Below are 16,458 nucleotides of genomic sequence, written 5' to 3'. Positions count from 1 at the left end.
TCTCGATTTTTCCACTTTTTCCCCCATTTTTTGTCAATTTATTGGTGTTGGTACCATGTCAACACCTTTTCAAGTTAGGTTTGCCAAAATTTTAACATTATTGTTATTAGGCTTGGAGGGTGCTAGCCATGCTCAAGCCTATCGCATCAACCATGCACATGATAGCCTCGCCTAGACCCATTACACCAATCATGCACATGAAGAAAGGCACAATTTATTAAATGGTGCTCTATTTTCTTTCAAGTTATCAATGTGGGATAGTGTTTTACACTTTAAAAAAAATGTCAAATAGATGACGAGAGCAAGGTTCAAATCCAAAGCACATGGATTTATAATAAACAAGTTGTGCCATTGAACTACCTAGATTGTTGTTTGAAATCCATATAACAGTTTTTATATATCTTATCTATATATATATATATATATATTATAAATTTTTTTGTAAATATATTTTATATATTATAGTATAAATTAATTAAAATAAAATTATTATAAATAAGTTCATTTTATTATCTTATTATATATTTTGTATATTGATTAAATACAAGGAAAATATAAATTCATAAATAAAATATTAATATTTTAAAATAAAAATACTTATCTAAATATCATTATTTCTTTTTATATTTTGATATATTCAAACTAAGCAAATTATCATTTTAATAATAATATGTTTTTAAATTAGTATATTATTGTCTAATGTTATGAATTTATTATATATATATATATATATATATATATATATTTGTGTGTGTGTATTATTTTGAAATTTTCTAATATTTTTATGAATTTTGATAAATCTTTATTCCATTGATATTTTGTGTCAAGATATCCATTGATATTTTCTTATATATTTAGATATATCCATAAAATCAAGTTATTGATATATCCATCAAATCCGATATTTTCATCCTTGAACATAAGTACTATTATGGGGCATTCCATGCATAATAAAATTGCAATGCACCACCAACAATGGGTACTATGGAGTTTCATGATCCATATACGGATTGATACCAATGTATTACACGACATCTATCACACTCCCCTCTCCATAAGGAATGAGATGAGGTACCATAGTACAAAAACTACTTAATTATCAGTAAGATTTTTTTACTTAAAAAATTTTAAGTCAAAACCGTAGTTAATGACTATGATTTTTACCATTTTAGAAAAGGTTCAAAACCGTAGTCACCAATAATGGTTTTATGATGTTGATACTTACATGGAGAAAACACACTATTTTTTTTATAAAAATTAATTTTAGTCAAAACTCTTCCCAATATTTATATGCTCTTTGTTTTTAAGTGCAAGCATGTTATAATATATTTTTTCTACATATAAAGATAAAAAATTTTAACTTTTTGTCTTAAATATGAAATCTAAATCATATTTTTACATCAACTTGCATTCATACCTAAGATCTATTGAAATTTCAAATTAAAAAAAATATATATATTATTATTTTATTAAATTTGATGAAAGATAGAAAAAATATATATACCATTAGAAACATTCAAAGTTGGAAAATATGATGAAATTGTAAAAGGAAAAGATAAAATATAATGTATTAAAATGGAGTCTGGTTAGAGTATTGTTATGTAGGTATAAAAAAAATGTGATCAATCATGTTACATCAAAATATATATGTATGTCACTCTATTTTATACAAAATTTGATCTTATTACTTTCTATTTTCTATTTAATCTCGTTCTTTTATATTTTAGTAGTTTGTAACTCATTCTATTCTTGTGTTTGATCTTATTATTTGTATTCTCATCTAATGACTTAAATTTTTACATGCATTTTTTAATAATGAATTCATAGGTGACTTTTTTGGGGTATCTTAAAAAATGTGGTCACTTGTAAAATTCAAGTATTTTCTTTTCTTTTTTTCTTTTTATTTAAGGTTAATTTCATTTACATCATTGAGTGGTTTAAAGTCACTATTAGTTTCAAATTTTTTGTCAATTAATACTCTTATAATCATGGATGAAAATTTTGGAAAAAAAATCACCAAAATTTCGTGTTTCAGTGACCAATGATACAAAAAACAGGGCGAAAAATCGGCGTGGAGAAATATCAGAAAAAATAGTCAAAAAATCACTAAAAAATAGGCTAGGGCTGATTAATCAACGAAATTCTAAAAAAATCGCCGATGACGATAGAAAATCACTAAAAATTCTATGATTTATCAGTGATTTTTCGCCAATTTTTTTTAAAAAAAATCAACGATCAAAATTCAAAATTTGAATTATAGGATGCAAGACTCAAACCCAATCCAACAACCTAAACAAGACGTTAGAGACTCCTACTCACCATTGGGGGACCTTTCCATTTGTAACATAATGTGTACTAGAATTAACATATACTAACATCGTGATAAAAACAAAATATTTTAACTTTTTTTTTATATCATTTATATATTAATTAAATATAAGAAATATAAATATTAAAAAAATTATATATATATATATTATCATTTATTTTATATCATTTAATATAATTGAATTAAATTGATCATAATTTTAATAGTAAACATATTTTAAAATTAGACATATTATAATTAAATATCATAATATTATTGTGGAATAATATTTAATGTAATTTAATAATAAATATACACTTATAAAATTATATCATATTGTGGACCCCGTATTTCGAGCTCATGCATTTCCCACTCGATGGCAAGCTCGATTTTGATTTGAAAGAATTGATTTTATTTATTGTTTGAAAATGACTTGGAGTCGCCACTTATTTTTGTTTAATTTTTAAAGGGTAAACAAAATAAGAAAGAAAACCCTAAGTGTGACTCCTTACTTTTGAAAATTGTGGTCTACGAAAAACCGGATCGGGTTTGAGGGTCAGGTTACTTATCGGGAAGGTAAGGTAAAGACCGTAACACCCCTCTAAGCCCCTAAGTTGGGTCTCTACTAATAAAATGAAGCTAACATGGCAATCAATGAGAAAATCAATGGATATTCAAAACAATCATGCGCTTGTGAGAATCAATACATGTATATAGAGTGACCAGAGTGAGAATAGGTGCGTACCTGGGCAACGAGCCGTTATGCGCTATCAAGAGAGAGGGTTAGTGCACAATTAAGGAATAATTTCAAGCATGTCGTAGAGCAGAATAAAATCAATCATGCATGGTAACTAAATCAATCAATCAATCAATCAATTACAAAATCACATATGTCGGGCCCCCACCAATGCCCGTTTTATTCTTGCATGAATTAATTCCGTAAATTCCATCATTTGGAATTGCAGAATTAAATCCTTGCTTATTTTAAAACTTATTTAAAAAAATTCAAAGAAATTTTGAAAGTGGCTTGCCGGAAAGAAAATGGCGGCCAAATTTTATTGAAAATGGGATTTTGGTACCTAAAACTCTAAGGATGAAAATTTTGAAGTTGAGATCATTTAAAAAAAAAAAAACTGAATTGGAGGAATTATTTACAAAATAGGATTTAGTAAGATTATTTTCAAAAACCAAGGATGGAAAATTAAAGAGATGAAATTATTTAAGAAAAAGGAATTTTAAAAATTGTTTGCAAACTAGAGTTTAAGAAACTATTTTAAAATCAAAGATGAAGAAATAAAAAATAAATAAATAAATAAATAAAAGGAACGTGGCTTAATGGTGAGCATGCACATCATGCAAGGCTTTTGCCAATGAGGTTTGATTGGGTGCTCCCTCAGAATATGCCATCCTCTTCCAATCATAATTTCTTCAATCAGCTTGCAGTGCCCAAGCTTAACCGACTCTGGATTGCCAAAGGTTGATGCAATCTCACCACTAGTTACTAGAGCTAGACTGTCCAATGTCATCAAAATCACCACGCTCAATTGCACGTACTCCTGCATCTGCAAAGAGTTCCTCTAGGAAATTGTAAATCAATTGTCTGTTAACAAAGCCGTTAATCCTATGACTTATAATCTGAAATTTCCTCATCTCGGCAGCTATGAAAATCTGAACAAATTCATCCAAAGGCTGGCACAGCTTATTGTTGCATGAGACCTTCACGTCGGCTTGGGATACTTTTCATCGGAAGGTGGCCATTGACGAAGAATTCTCGTGCATGGGGGTAAGTAGGAACTTAGGACTCTTAAAAAGAGGCTTTGAGGGAATATTGAGTGGTCATGCAATGAGATTTGGGTGGAAGGGTAGTTGATATGGAAGATGGGTATGGTGGATGACAATGGGTATGAAAATAGATAGTGAGTTGGAACGTGGGTAAGACACGAGCATGAGTGAGAAATGGGTTTAGATGGATATATTAAAAAAAAATGGGTTTACCATGCACATGGTGTAGAGAGTGGGATGGATGAAAGATGAATTTGATTAGTGGGTGAGCTATTTCCTTCGAAGGATGGGCAAGGATTTCCATGTTAAGGACCACAAAGCTATGGGTCGGAGGCTGCAGAAGGAGTGTCCACTAAGTGTATACCGGTCTTGTTTAGGCTTCATCAACACATCCTTCTCTTGACGAAGCTTTGCTGCTTTCATGTAGTCACTTTCATCAAGAAGAAATTCCATTATAGTAGCTGATTCAATCTGGCCAGGATGGTGTTTCAGCTTATGAGCCAATGGATCCGTAAACTCAGGCTTGTCATTCATCACTTCACAAAACAAGGCAGACATAACCTCCGTAAGGAGCTCCTAGATGTTGGCATCAAAACAAACCGTTGCGGCCACTGTTGACCCAACAGCAGTCCCATTCACAAGTGCCAGAATTTCAGCAACAACAAAGCCTTCTAGGAGAGCTTCTCTTCCGTGCCTGAACAACCCGAGGTGCTGGAATCGTGAAACTGAGTCATAACTAAGAGCAATGCGGCTGGTGTTAGCAGCTGACGACATCGATGGTAATAAAAACGGGGCATGAGGGGGGGAAACAGACCCACACTATCACCAAAACTCTACTTCACAGCTGCACCGTCCAAAGAATCACTAAATGTCAAAGGCCTAGATGATGGATGATTGGAACTAACATTGGAACGCCTAGTAATTCCTGCTGATGATAAATTAAATGCCACAGGTTCCTGCTGATGCCGCTGGAGCTGGTCGCTGTGGTGGTGGTGATGGCGGAGGCGTTTCGCCGCCGACGTCGTTCGAGAACAGCTTTGCTTGCTTTATTTCTTTCTCAATTCCTCAATCAACCCACTTTAAAGCATCAAGAGTAATGGAGCACTCATTCAGTCTGTTATATGGGGAACTTGCAAAGGCCTGATGGCTTGTAATGACTCCCGTGCAAAGGGTTCCACTTGTTACTCACATACTCAAGCAAAAGACTCCTGGAATCCCAAAAACTACTGATACCCGCTCCAGACATTTTCAGATTCAGATTTTGTAGCTGATAACCTCCTCTTCTTATCATCATCACTCTCCATCATCCAATCTCCTCAGATTTCCAGTCTTAAAGCTCGGAAGTCTCTTTCAAAGGAAAATAGAGGAGCAAGGGAACAGAAATAGGAACAAAGCAAGGAACCTTTTGACGAATATGCTAACCTCATTTCACTCTTTTATCCATGAGTTTAGCAATCAGTGGGTTAAAATGGAAGAGGTTTGCTTGGGTAAAACACAAGAATGCAGCCAGCTTTTCAAATATTAAACCAACAATCATCGAAACAAAGTAACCCATCAAGCAAAGCTGAAATCACAAGGAATAAGATAGGAGAAATATAAAAGATGAGAATATACGGGAAAATCATAAATGGTCATACCTAAAAGCCTCTTTCTCCTCAAACTTTCGCCTCAGGAAAGCCAGAATATCCCTCTCAAAACTTTGGTTTTCTACTTTTTCTCTGTAACCCTCTTGGCTCCTCTCTCCAGCTCCCCCTCCGTAGTAGCTTGCCCTCAAACCCAGAGCCACCCCCTCCCAGGTATCTCCCTCTCTGAAAATCTCCTTTCCTGCCAAAACCGTCTCTAAAAAGCCCCCCCAAAAATCTCCAGGCCGCCTCCCCAAAAAGCACTTGCCCCCTCCTACCTGCAGCTGGCCTGCTACAGGTAATAGAATACGCTCCTCTCTGATTCTCTTTGACAGGTGTCCAACTCCCATTCGTTCTTCAATTCCACTATTCTGATTCCCAGCAGCCATCCACGAGTCGACAAGTGGCTTATTGAGAGGCCTCCACCTGGTAAGAATGAGTTGCTGGGATATGACAGAAACCGAGCCCCATGTGGGGGTCTACACATACATATATCAAATTTTCACCAAAATAACTGTAAAATATCTACTATACTTCTAATTACATTATTATGAGATTTTTCTAACATTCCACAAGTCTTGATCAATTTTTTACCTATCTAAATTTTTTTCCAAAATATCCGTCGATATATCTGACATATCGGTAAAATCAAAATATCGATATATTTGTAATTACCATATTTTCATCCATGTTTATAATATATTTTATATATAAAAACTTTTTAGAGAATATAATTTATTTAAAATAAAAAATAAAAATTGCTAAACATATCTATCTTAATGTTTTACCAAAAATCTCTATAAAAAGGGAAGTGAATGGAAGTGAAATTAACCCTTTTACGTATTAATGTGCGCCTTTTTAATGTTAGGGTTGGTCAAATAGCAGCAGGTAGAATTTGTGCGTTAGGCAGCCGAGAAAAAATGGGAAAGAGCGGGAAGAAGCAGAGGCAGCAACAGAAGCCTCCAAGAGGTTCCTACTTTCCTCAAGAAGAAGACGATGAAGGCCATCATCATCACTATCACTATGGTGATGAAACTCTCCAATCGTCTTCTAGAGGTATCAACATTGAAGACGACAAAGAAGTTGAAGATGCAGATGAAGTGCAAGAAGAAGATGGTGCTGATCCAAACCCATTAACAGATGATATGCCGTCCAAGTTCCTACTCTATCAGCAATCTGTTCAGGTAACGACCCACTCATGAAACTGAATCATTTTCAAATTCTTCCCGTTTGGTTGCCAAGATAATGCAGGAAAGGAAAGTAAAAGAACTTAACTGGAATCTTTGATGTTTAATTTTACCCTTAGTCTTCTGAGAAACCATAGTAGCTGAAATTGGTTTCCTTGAATCTAGTCGCCCAAAGGAGACATCAGCTATCTGCAGAAGTTCTTTCTGATGTATGTGGGTGGGAGAGTGCCTCTCCATCTCCAGGAGGATTTTTGCGGCACCGCTCTTCTTAGGTACATAATAAACTATTTATTTTTTCTGGGTACCAAATGTTATTCGCTGGATATACATTGTCGGTCCTTTATGAAACAGTTTAAGCTTTTGGGTTAAACAGTGTATGATGATAATTGATTGCCACCCATTTTATCCTATATGATGTTTCAATTCAAGGCACAGTATAGTGGGTTAGAGTTCTTATTTGAATTTTTGTTTGTTTGCCTCCTTTTTTTTCCCCTTTTTTGGCGTGGGAGGGTTTGGTTTATAAAGTTGCCGGTAGATTGAGGGCAAGCTGTTTGATAAAACGCCTGTAACCATTGGATGGTTTTGTCATGAATGATAAAACAGGTGACTTTGTTAATCTTAGTTTGCAATATTTGTGCATTATGCTCCTCATGGCTTTTAGATTATGACTTTTGGTTGAACAGACATAGCTTTTTTCGGGCCATGGTTGATGGTGTAGGGGCTATGGTTCTGACTGTTGGCTTAATTTGGAATTAGGGTGAACAATTTATGCTTACGGGCTTTCTTCTTAAAATAGTGTAAAAAGTGCCACCTTTTTAAACTGGCAATCTGTAGACTGCTGCTTGATTGCAATGTTAGATACAGCCCAGAAGAGTGAACTTATATGTTCTGTTTGTTTGACAGTACAGAATGGCTCCGGAGTGACTCACGACGAACAGCTGTAGGATTGGATTTGGATGTTGAGGCACTTGATTGGTGCATGGAAAACAATGTGAATAAAATTGGGGCTGATGGATACTCCCGAATATCCTTGTTTCATGGGAATGTTCTGCAACCTCTTGAGTCTAAGCTAGTAAAATCCCAGCTTTCAGACATTATTAGAAACTTTACATTGGAAGATAGCACTGCTGATTCAGGGACTGTTCCATTGGACTCTAACATAAAAGCATGCCCTAATGCTTCTACTGATGGTGAGATCGTAAAAAGAAACTTCAGACTGCCTGCAAGAGACATAGTGTGTGCTTTTAACTACAGCTGCTGTTGTCTCCATAAACGTGGAGAGCTGGTCTTGTATTTCAAGCATGTCCTTGATGTCTTATCCAAAAAGGGTGGCATATTTGTGATGGATTTGTATGGAGGTACATCATCAGAGTGCAAGCTGAGGCTTCAGAGGAGATTTCCCAATTTTACGGTATCATCTTTCTGCTTTGAATACTCACAAGATATTACTGTCGCATTTCAGCTGTGTCAACCAAAATTTCCTCATGGATCACTGTCCTGTCAAGGCATATTCATGGTCAAAAGGCGGCTATGATCAAATTGGGTGTGGCCGATTCCTTTTAGTCCCATAACAAGCCTTAGTAAGATAGCATTGCACTAACTGATATAAGACAATTCTTGTCAAACAGATTCTCAATTATCTGTGTAGTAGTAACTGGTATAATAATATTTGATTTCCATTTCTTGTCATGCATGCAGCACCATCCTTTACCACTTCAGTCCTTTCCATTTCTGGATGGAGAAATAAAGCATATCATTAGAGTCTCATTTATTTTCCAGATTTATCCATAGAAAAGTTAGTTTAGTTCAATCTGTGGCCCCCACATTCCCTGTTCTCCCAATACAAGTGTATTCAAGTCCATCGAAAATCATATTGATTCATCCATCACAGGAGCCTTTTCTTTTTTAAATGATTGTGATCAATTAAAAGTTTACCCTTCTTATCATCATTCATAGTATTACTGGGAGCAAGCTGAATTTGACATCATTCAACGCAAGACAAGAATTAGCCTCCATTTTCATCTCAAGAAACAGCAGAGAAAACTTCGCCATGCATTTTCATACAGCTGGAGGCTGTAAGTTGTCTTCGTTAAGATCTGTTCTACTATTGACATGTTTGAGCCATGCTTTCTTCTCATTGATATTGATGATGGTCATGTGACCAGGTGGTCTTTGCCCGAGATTAAAGACTGCTTAGAAGAGGCTGGATTTCATTCCGTCCATTTTTGGATTCGACAAATGCCTGATACTGAAGAAAACAGAAGCACGGAGGGATTTGGCATTGGGCGAGATGTGAAATATGAAGAGGTTGCAAGTTTTCAGCAACAAGATGCATGGAATGCATATATTGTGGGTGTTGTAAAATGATTCTTGAGATCTTGCCTGATAGTCCTTGGGGTGATGTCGTGTTGGTTCTAACAGCAGTGGAAAGAATAAATGATCTCAAAACCTGGTAAATCAGAGCTATATTCACAATTGTAAACTTTTGTTGAATTTGAATGATTAATTCACTGCCAAAATTTTCCTTTTAACTGTACTTCAGTTTTGATTCTTACATATTCCTACATTTTGTCTCACAGTTCCACTAGTTAATGCTACCTATAGACTAAATGAAGCTTAACAGATCCTGTAGTATTAACTATTATAAATAGCTTAGCTGCTTATTTTGATTCTAGTGGAGAGCTACCAAGCAATGTCATAGTTACATCTCCAGTTTATCCTTTTATTCCCCAATCCTTTTTCCTTCTCGCTTTATCCAGACATGGTAATACATTGCTAAATACTACCTTGTTGCATGCAGTTTGTTTTGTAATTGTTAGTAGTGTCGCCGAAATGAGCTTTGACATAAGACTATTGGTCCACTATTACCCAACAACTGGACCTTTTAGAATAATTGGTAAGTAACATGGTATCAAAAGATGTAGGTTGAAAGATGACCATTTATTCTCCTTCCATTTATGGAGCCTACATGTAGGTTCAAAGATGACCATATGAGCTCCCTGACCATGTCAAACACCCAATACCCATGTAGATGGCATTCTTAATAGGTTATAAGATCCAACCCTTTTATCTGTTTCTAGGATCTGCCGTCAGAAATTGCTAGAGTAAACATTAGGATGCTTTTCAAACAAATAACACAAGAATGAAACAGAAGTTCTGTAGCTCTCTCCTTCATGCTGTTATGCTTGTTAAGTAGATTGTCGATGAAGTACTATACAAAGGATTCTGATTTTGGTGAAGCCAGCTGAATTCGTACTTAGGCAAGAAGTTTTACTTTATTGGATTTATGATGAGTGTCCAAATCAGATTGAGTATTGAGTTGGCGTTTCTTTCTCCTGAGTTGAAGAATTGGGAAATGTTGGGCATTTCAATGATTTATTAATTTATAAGACAAAAATGGAGCTCTGGGAAATTATAGGTAGCCAAGAATTGCAGAAGCCTTAACTATTATTACACCCACAATTTTTCTCCTACATAAAACTGGTGTACCAGACAAATGCAAACGGCATTTGTAATAATAGATTCAATTCATTTTAAGACCATTTTTTTGTATCTACACTCTTAGCAAGGTTTCGTTTAATGTTTTACACCTTTGCATTTACAAACTTGTCAACTGAAGAAAGAAAATGGAAAATAAAACTGGTGTACCAGACAAATGCAAACGGCAGTGACTTCTATCTCTATGAATCCTCTATCAGTGAGCTTAATTCAGGAACGAGAAAGAAGAAAAACTCCCAACAAAGAAATAATAGGAGTAGATCAAAAACTGATTACTTCATCCATTGTCAAAATTGATTCCATAAACACTACAACAAGAATGATAGAAGGGTAGAAAGAAAACAGATGCAGGCTCAATTTTTATCTACTGATTCTCATTTACTTTATTTGGCATGAGTGCCTCTTACATGGGTGTAATTTGTGTACAAAAGGAACAAATTGAATTGAGGGGAAGAAGAGTATACCCAATCAATAGGTTGGGTTCGACAGTGCCGTTTTAATTGACTGGGAATACGTCTGGTGTTGATATGTGAGAGTAACTTCAAGAAGATCTTGGAGGGGTGTCTTTGGATTCCATCCTACACACCACAACAGAAACAAACATCAAAAGACCTTACAGCCATTTATGCCTTAGTTGCAAGAATTTAAATGAACTGGTAATCACTCCTTACCAAGCTGCCTGTTGATGATTGTCATGTCGGGAATACGCTTGTCACTGTCATCATAACCTACACCATAGAAATCCTTCGAGCTCACATCAACAGTCGTTAGATCAGAGGAGCCAACAGATATCTTCCCATAGACCTTGGGGGAGAAACAAGATGCATGTGTTAGTATTAGGCAGATTGGACAGAATAACACCCCAACAGCAATTAATCTTAAGAAAAAGCAAAAGAGAGATGATACCTCTATCATTAACTCAGCTAGTTGCCTCATTGTAACTTCATTGTTGGGATTCCCCACATTGAAAATCTGGCCATTTGCACGCTCTGGGTTCTCCTGAGAAATTTTAGTCCTGTAAGGCTAGCTTGTATAGCCATTCTCACATGTAGTACAAACAGAAGCAAAGAAGATGGAGAAATACAATCATTAGAAGAACAGCCTCGATGGCATCCTTGATATAGCAAAAGGTTCTCTGGGACTTCCCTCCATCAACAAGTTTGAGAGGCTCACCCCGTAGGAGGTTCTGTGAGACAGGCAAATGACAAAAAAAAAAAAAAAAAGGGTTACTACAGAAAAATAGAATAAACAGTAGGACATCTACATTATGGGGCCACAAATTACATTACTGAAGCAGCTAGAACTCTGGGGACCCCTCAGTCGGGCCATCAATACCAGGAATGAAGTCCATCCTAGGACCAATCCAATTGAAAGGCCTCACAATGGTGAACTTGAGGCCATGCTCAGCCCCCTCAGCTACATTGACAATTAGTTTAGGTCAGACATATACTAGTAAATACAAAGAAAATAAATTAACTGATCCCCAATATCACTGTACCATATATTAGCCTCTCAATCATTTGCTTTGCGCAAGCATAGGACCACCTCTGTTTCTCAACTGGCCCAAAAATACACGGGGAAACATCTTCTTTAAGGATGTAGAAATCCGGGTCCTGCTCAGTTTAATAAACAAAATTATGAATTATTGGCTGATTGATGATCTCAATATAAAAAAAAATGTATTCTGAACAAAGTAGAGAATGAGGAAAGTTCATATGTTCTTATAACACCCAAAGCAATATTTCGATATGGGGAAACTGGAAGGGAAAAACATGAGCAGTGAGCAGCTAATAAAAAAGATGAAAATTTATTCTTTGATATCAAATCTTCTGCCCTAGTTTAGTAGAGCAGACATTGAACTCTGGGGCTGATCTCTTGAAGAAACATCATAGTTTAAGAAAGCTAAGAATGAGCAACATTGCCGCCCATCTTACAACTTGAATAAAGACCACGCCCAACATAGTTTCAAAAATATGTTTTGTCTTTGAGTAAATTACACAAACAAGTCACAAGCAGCACTAGAATTTGATCTCTAAAGAGCAAATTTTGAATAAAGAAACGAATGATTGAGCAATGAGGGTTCAATTCTAACCTGTCGCAAGCTATGATCGGCTGGAAGAAAACTTCCTATAGTCTTTCCATAGACTTCACATGTGGAGAAATGAATCAAACGTTTATTGCTCTCAGTACAGTACTTAACCTAACAAATAAAAATACAAAACAGCCCATGGATGATGGGCATAGAAATCAAGGATCAAGGATAACAAGTGAACTGAAGAGATCCCAATCAAGAAAACCCGAATTCCCTGTCTGGTTGCTGGGAAAGATCAAGAAAATGAAAAGAAATTGTTTCCATTATTTGGGGAACGAGAAACAAAATTCCACACTAACTAATCCCTTTACAAGCACTTGTCCTAGTTAAACAGAGTTGCAAATTTCGTAAAATAAAACGACATAACAGCAGACTCAAAATGCGACAACTTTCTTTCCCTTTTCCCCAGTTTTTCCAGCAACCAAACAGGCCACAAACACACAACAACAAAAACAACAACCCACCACTGGAATTGCATCAAGAAATTGCTATAAATCGTGTCCAACGGCCGTGTATTATAATCCGCCGGCGTGCAAATCGCGGCCAGATTGATCGTCTACACCACACACACACAAAAGAACCCCTCAATCATCATCCAAAAATAAAACACCACCCAAAAATTTCAAACACAACCCATTTACCAGATCAGAAGACTTGATGAGGGTTTCCAGGCGAGAATCGTTTTTTATATTGATCTTGTGGAACTCAATGCGGTTGGACCAAGAACACGACTTCTCCAAGAGATGGGTGATTTTTATCAGAGGAGACGTCGATAACAATGGCGGAGTGGTGGGTATGGCATGAGGAGCTCGCAGAGGTGGGATCCGATGAAGCCAGCGCCGCCGATCAAGCAGATGGTGAGGGGAGCGATCTCTTTGCCGTCCAAATCGAGCCTCGCCATTGAAGAAAGAATGGAGAAACGGTGGAGTTGCAGAAAAAAGGAAAGAGAGAGAGAGAAGAAAGGGTGGGTTTCTTTAGATTTTGTAACGGTTTTTTGAGTCGTTGGCTCAAATTTTTCTAACTACTTTTTGAAGGAGAACAAATAAGTCTATTGAGGTCGGGGCCTATCATTTTTGTTACTAATATTTAGATTTTCCCTCCTTCCTATTCTAACAATTACTCTTCACCCAAATGTCACCTGATAATAAGATGTTCAATTTTGATCTCTTGTTATACATTTCATTTTTATTGCATGTTTACGACAAATCACAATCTTTGTATTTTCCATAATGTTATAAAAGGATGTAAAAAAGATTTGTCTTCTATCCTAATATTATGATGTATATCAATTCAAATGAAAATCATTACTCAAATTCAAACAATAATGAAATATGTATTTTCAGATGTCTGTCTCACCCCTAATAGAGTGAATTTGAAATATACACAAATGGGTTCATAATAAGTTTGGTAAAATAAATTTTTAACCGGTGAAAATTGAGGTGTTGTGCTATGCCACCTTTTTATATGTACAAATAAATCAAATTTAATTTAATTTAATTTCTAATAAGCTGAATTTATTTTAATATGAATAAAAAATTAAAAAATCATTGAAAATATTTAAATGGGGTTGGCATCCTGTATTGACATTGTTCTCATTTGTGTTTTGCGTGATTCTTTTTCAATTGGTTAAATCGTAAGTGCGATAATTTACTTCACAGATGAGGTCTTTGGTTCAAATCCAAGATGACCTAATTGTACTAAGGAAAAGCTCCACTTGGTTTAGGGGAATATAGCTCAATTGGTAGAGCTCTACTCTTAAAATTGGATTGTTGTGATTACGGGTTGGATTTCTAATTGTCTAGGCGGCTTATATAATGAGGTTGGGTGGAATGAAATTGTATTATATAGTGAGGTTGGATAGGATAATGTCTCAAACCCATCTCCTTGGTATCCTTAGAAGTGTTGGTGTTGGTTGTTGATGATAAAGGAGGATCCATATTTTAAAAAAATGGTAAGAAAAAAAAAATGAAAAATGAAAATTAACGAGCTTGGGCCTTACCCTGAGGCCCACTCCTATCCCAGCTTAAAGGGGTTTAAGCCCAGTCTACATGGCATGAGAGAATGGATAAGAAGGATGATTGCAAATAAGGGTCTCCAACGGGCGGGCCGGGCCGGGCCGGGCTTGAAATAAGAGGCCCGCGGCCCAGCTCGGGCCGGGTCTATGGGCCCGTTGACCAGTCAACGGGCCGGGCCGGGCCAGGCCATGCAAGAATGGTAGGCCCGCGGGCCGGCGGGCTGGTGGGCGGGCCGGCGGGCTGGTGGGCGGGCCGGGCCGGGCCGGGCCGGCAGGCTTTTTTATTAAAGCCAAAATGAAACAAGGGAAGGGAGAGCGGGGGATTCGAACCCCTCCCCTCATTGTTAAAATTTGAGGCTTTAACCAACTAAGCTACAAACTTTTTATGTTTATTAATGGACTTAGTTATATGTATATAAAAATACAGTATATTATTTTTTTTTTTTTTTTATGTCAAAATCTTCCTATAAATACATCTTCTTCCTTTTCATTTTTTCATCAAATTCTCTCTATTTCTCTCTCTATTTCTCTCACATTCTACAATATTTCAAATTCTTTTATTTTTCCATCAAATTATACAATATTGTTGGTGGTGCAAAACAAGCATTGGTGGCTCCAAGAGTTCAAATTTGCTAGGAATTTCTGCATCGGTTCTCTAATTGAGTAACATACTTCACCCCTACTACTTTATTTTTTTGTTACATTTTTTTTTATATTTATTACTTTATTATTTTTGGCATAATATTTTATCAATAATTATAATATGACAAGTGCTTCTTCATCTAGTCCATGTGATGAAATATCATCAAACAAAAAATTTACTTCAAATATATGGAATTTTTTTGATAGAATAGAAATAATTTTAGAAAATAATAAAAAAGAAATAAAAGCAAAATGTAAAATTTGTAATAAATTTCTTACTGGTGGCTCAAATGCAGGCACAAGTCATTTAAAAAGACATCATGAAAATTGTAAAACTAAAAATAATGTAGATATTAGAAATTATATGCAATTAGGTAAAAATGAAAGTGGAAATTTAAAAACATTTTCTTATGATGAATCTAACTGTCGTGAAGAAATGATTGATTATATAATAAGAGCAGAACAACCTTTCAACATGATGGAAACTCATGATTTTGTAGGAACAATTCAACGAGGGTATTAATCCTCAATTTAAATGTTGGTCTGGAAATACAGTTAAAAGAGATATTATGAAAAAATTTATACACAAAAAGAAATTTTAAAAAATTTTTTTTGCAAATTTTGAAGGAAATATTGTTTAACATCTGATATTGGACATCTTTAACTCACACTGGTTTTTTATGTATAACTGCTCACTACATTGATAATGAATGGAAATTAATAAAAGAATAATTTCATTTAAATTAATAAATGCTCCACATAGTGGTAAAAATATAGCATTTTTTTAATAAATGATGAAATTATAGATTTAGGCATTCGTGATAAAATATTGACAATAACATTAGATAATGCTGCTAATAATGATGCCAGCAATACATAGACTAAAACTATATTGGCAAGTAAAAGAAGATCATGCTAAAATATTTCATGTGCGTTGTTGTGCACATATTTTAAATTTAATTGTAAAGGATGGATTAAAAAATGTTGATAGTACATTGGAAAAATTAGAGGCATTGCATATAGTATTAATAGTTCTCAAGCAAAACATGAATTATTTTTTTCATTGTTGCAAAATGTTAAATATGAAAGAAAAAATATAAATTTGGATATGGCCATTAGATGGAATTCCACATATAAACTTTTACAAAATATTACAAAATATAGAAAAGTAATCGAATTATATGAAATACAATTAATTAATAATGATTGTGAAGCAGATATTTATGCATTAAATGATTATGATTGGCATATTGCGGATCTTTAAGAGATCTTTTTGAAGTTTTTGATATTTCAACAAACATTTTTTTGTGGTG

General features: G+C 35.1%; 1 protein-coding gene and 1 pseudogene across 1 annotated transcript; one reads left to right on the top strand and one right to left on the bottom strand.

Annotated features, from left to right (window-relative positions):
* Nucleotides 1–6,616: 6,616 nt before the first annotated feature.
* LOC117915921 lies at nt 6,617–9,453 on the top strand. The gene is made up of 5 exons (XM_034831673.1): nt 6,617–6,896; nt 7,065–7,171; nt 7,803–8,310; nt 8,856–8,974; nt 9,065–9,453. Exons 1-5 carry the CDS (start codon nt 6,633–6,635, stop codon nt 9,264–9,266), a joined length of 1,200 nt encoding a protein of 399 aa, XP_034687564.1. The 5' UTR covers nt 6,617–6,632; the 3' UTR covers nt 9,267–9,453.
* A 1,197-nt stretch (nt 9,454–10,650) lies between these two features.
* On the bottom strand, nt 10,651–13,502 carry LOC117916657 (annotated as a pseudogene).
* Nucleotides 13,503–16,458: the final 2,956 nt, after the last annotated feature.

This window comes from Vitis riparia, chromosome 6, assembly GCF_004353265.1.
Source record: "Vitis riparia cultivar Riparia Gloire de Montpellier isolate 1030 chromosome 6, EGFV_Vit.rip_1.0, whole genome shotgun sequence".
NCBI lineage: Eukaryota > Viridiplantae > Streptophyta > Magnoliopsida > Vitales > Vitaceae > Vitis > Vitis riparia.
The sequence above is the reverse complement of the archived record's forward strand: the minus strand, read 5'-3'. Positions and strand labels throughout refer to the sequence as shown.

Excerpts from the sequence above, each read along its gene's own strand:
- LOC117915921 (XM_034831673.1), top strand. The coding sequence starts at position 6,633 with ATGGGAAAGAGCGGGAAGAAGCAGAGGCAGCAACAGAAGCCTCCAAGA. Across the intron at positions 6,897-7,064 it reads TCTATCAGCAATCTGTTCAG|TCGCCCAAAGGAGACATCAG; the intron begins GTAACGACCCAC and ends CCTTGAATCTAG. Across the intron at positions 7,172-7,802 it reads TGCGGCACCGCTCTTCTTAG|TACAGAATGGCTCCGGAGTG; the intron begins GTACATAATAAA and ends TTTGTTTGACAG.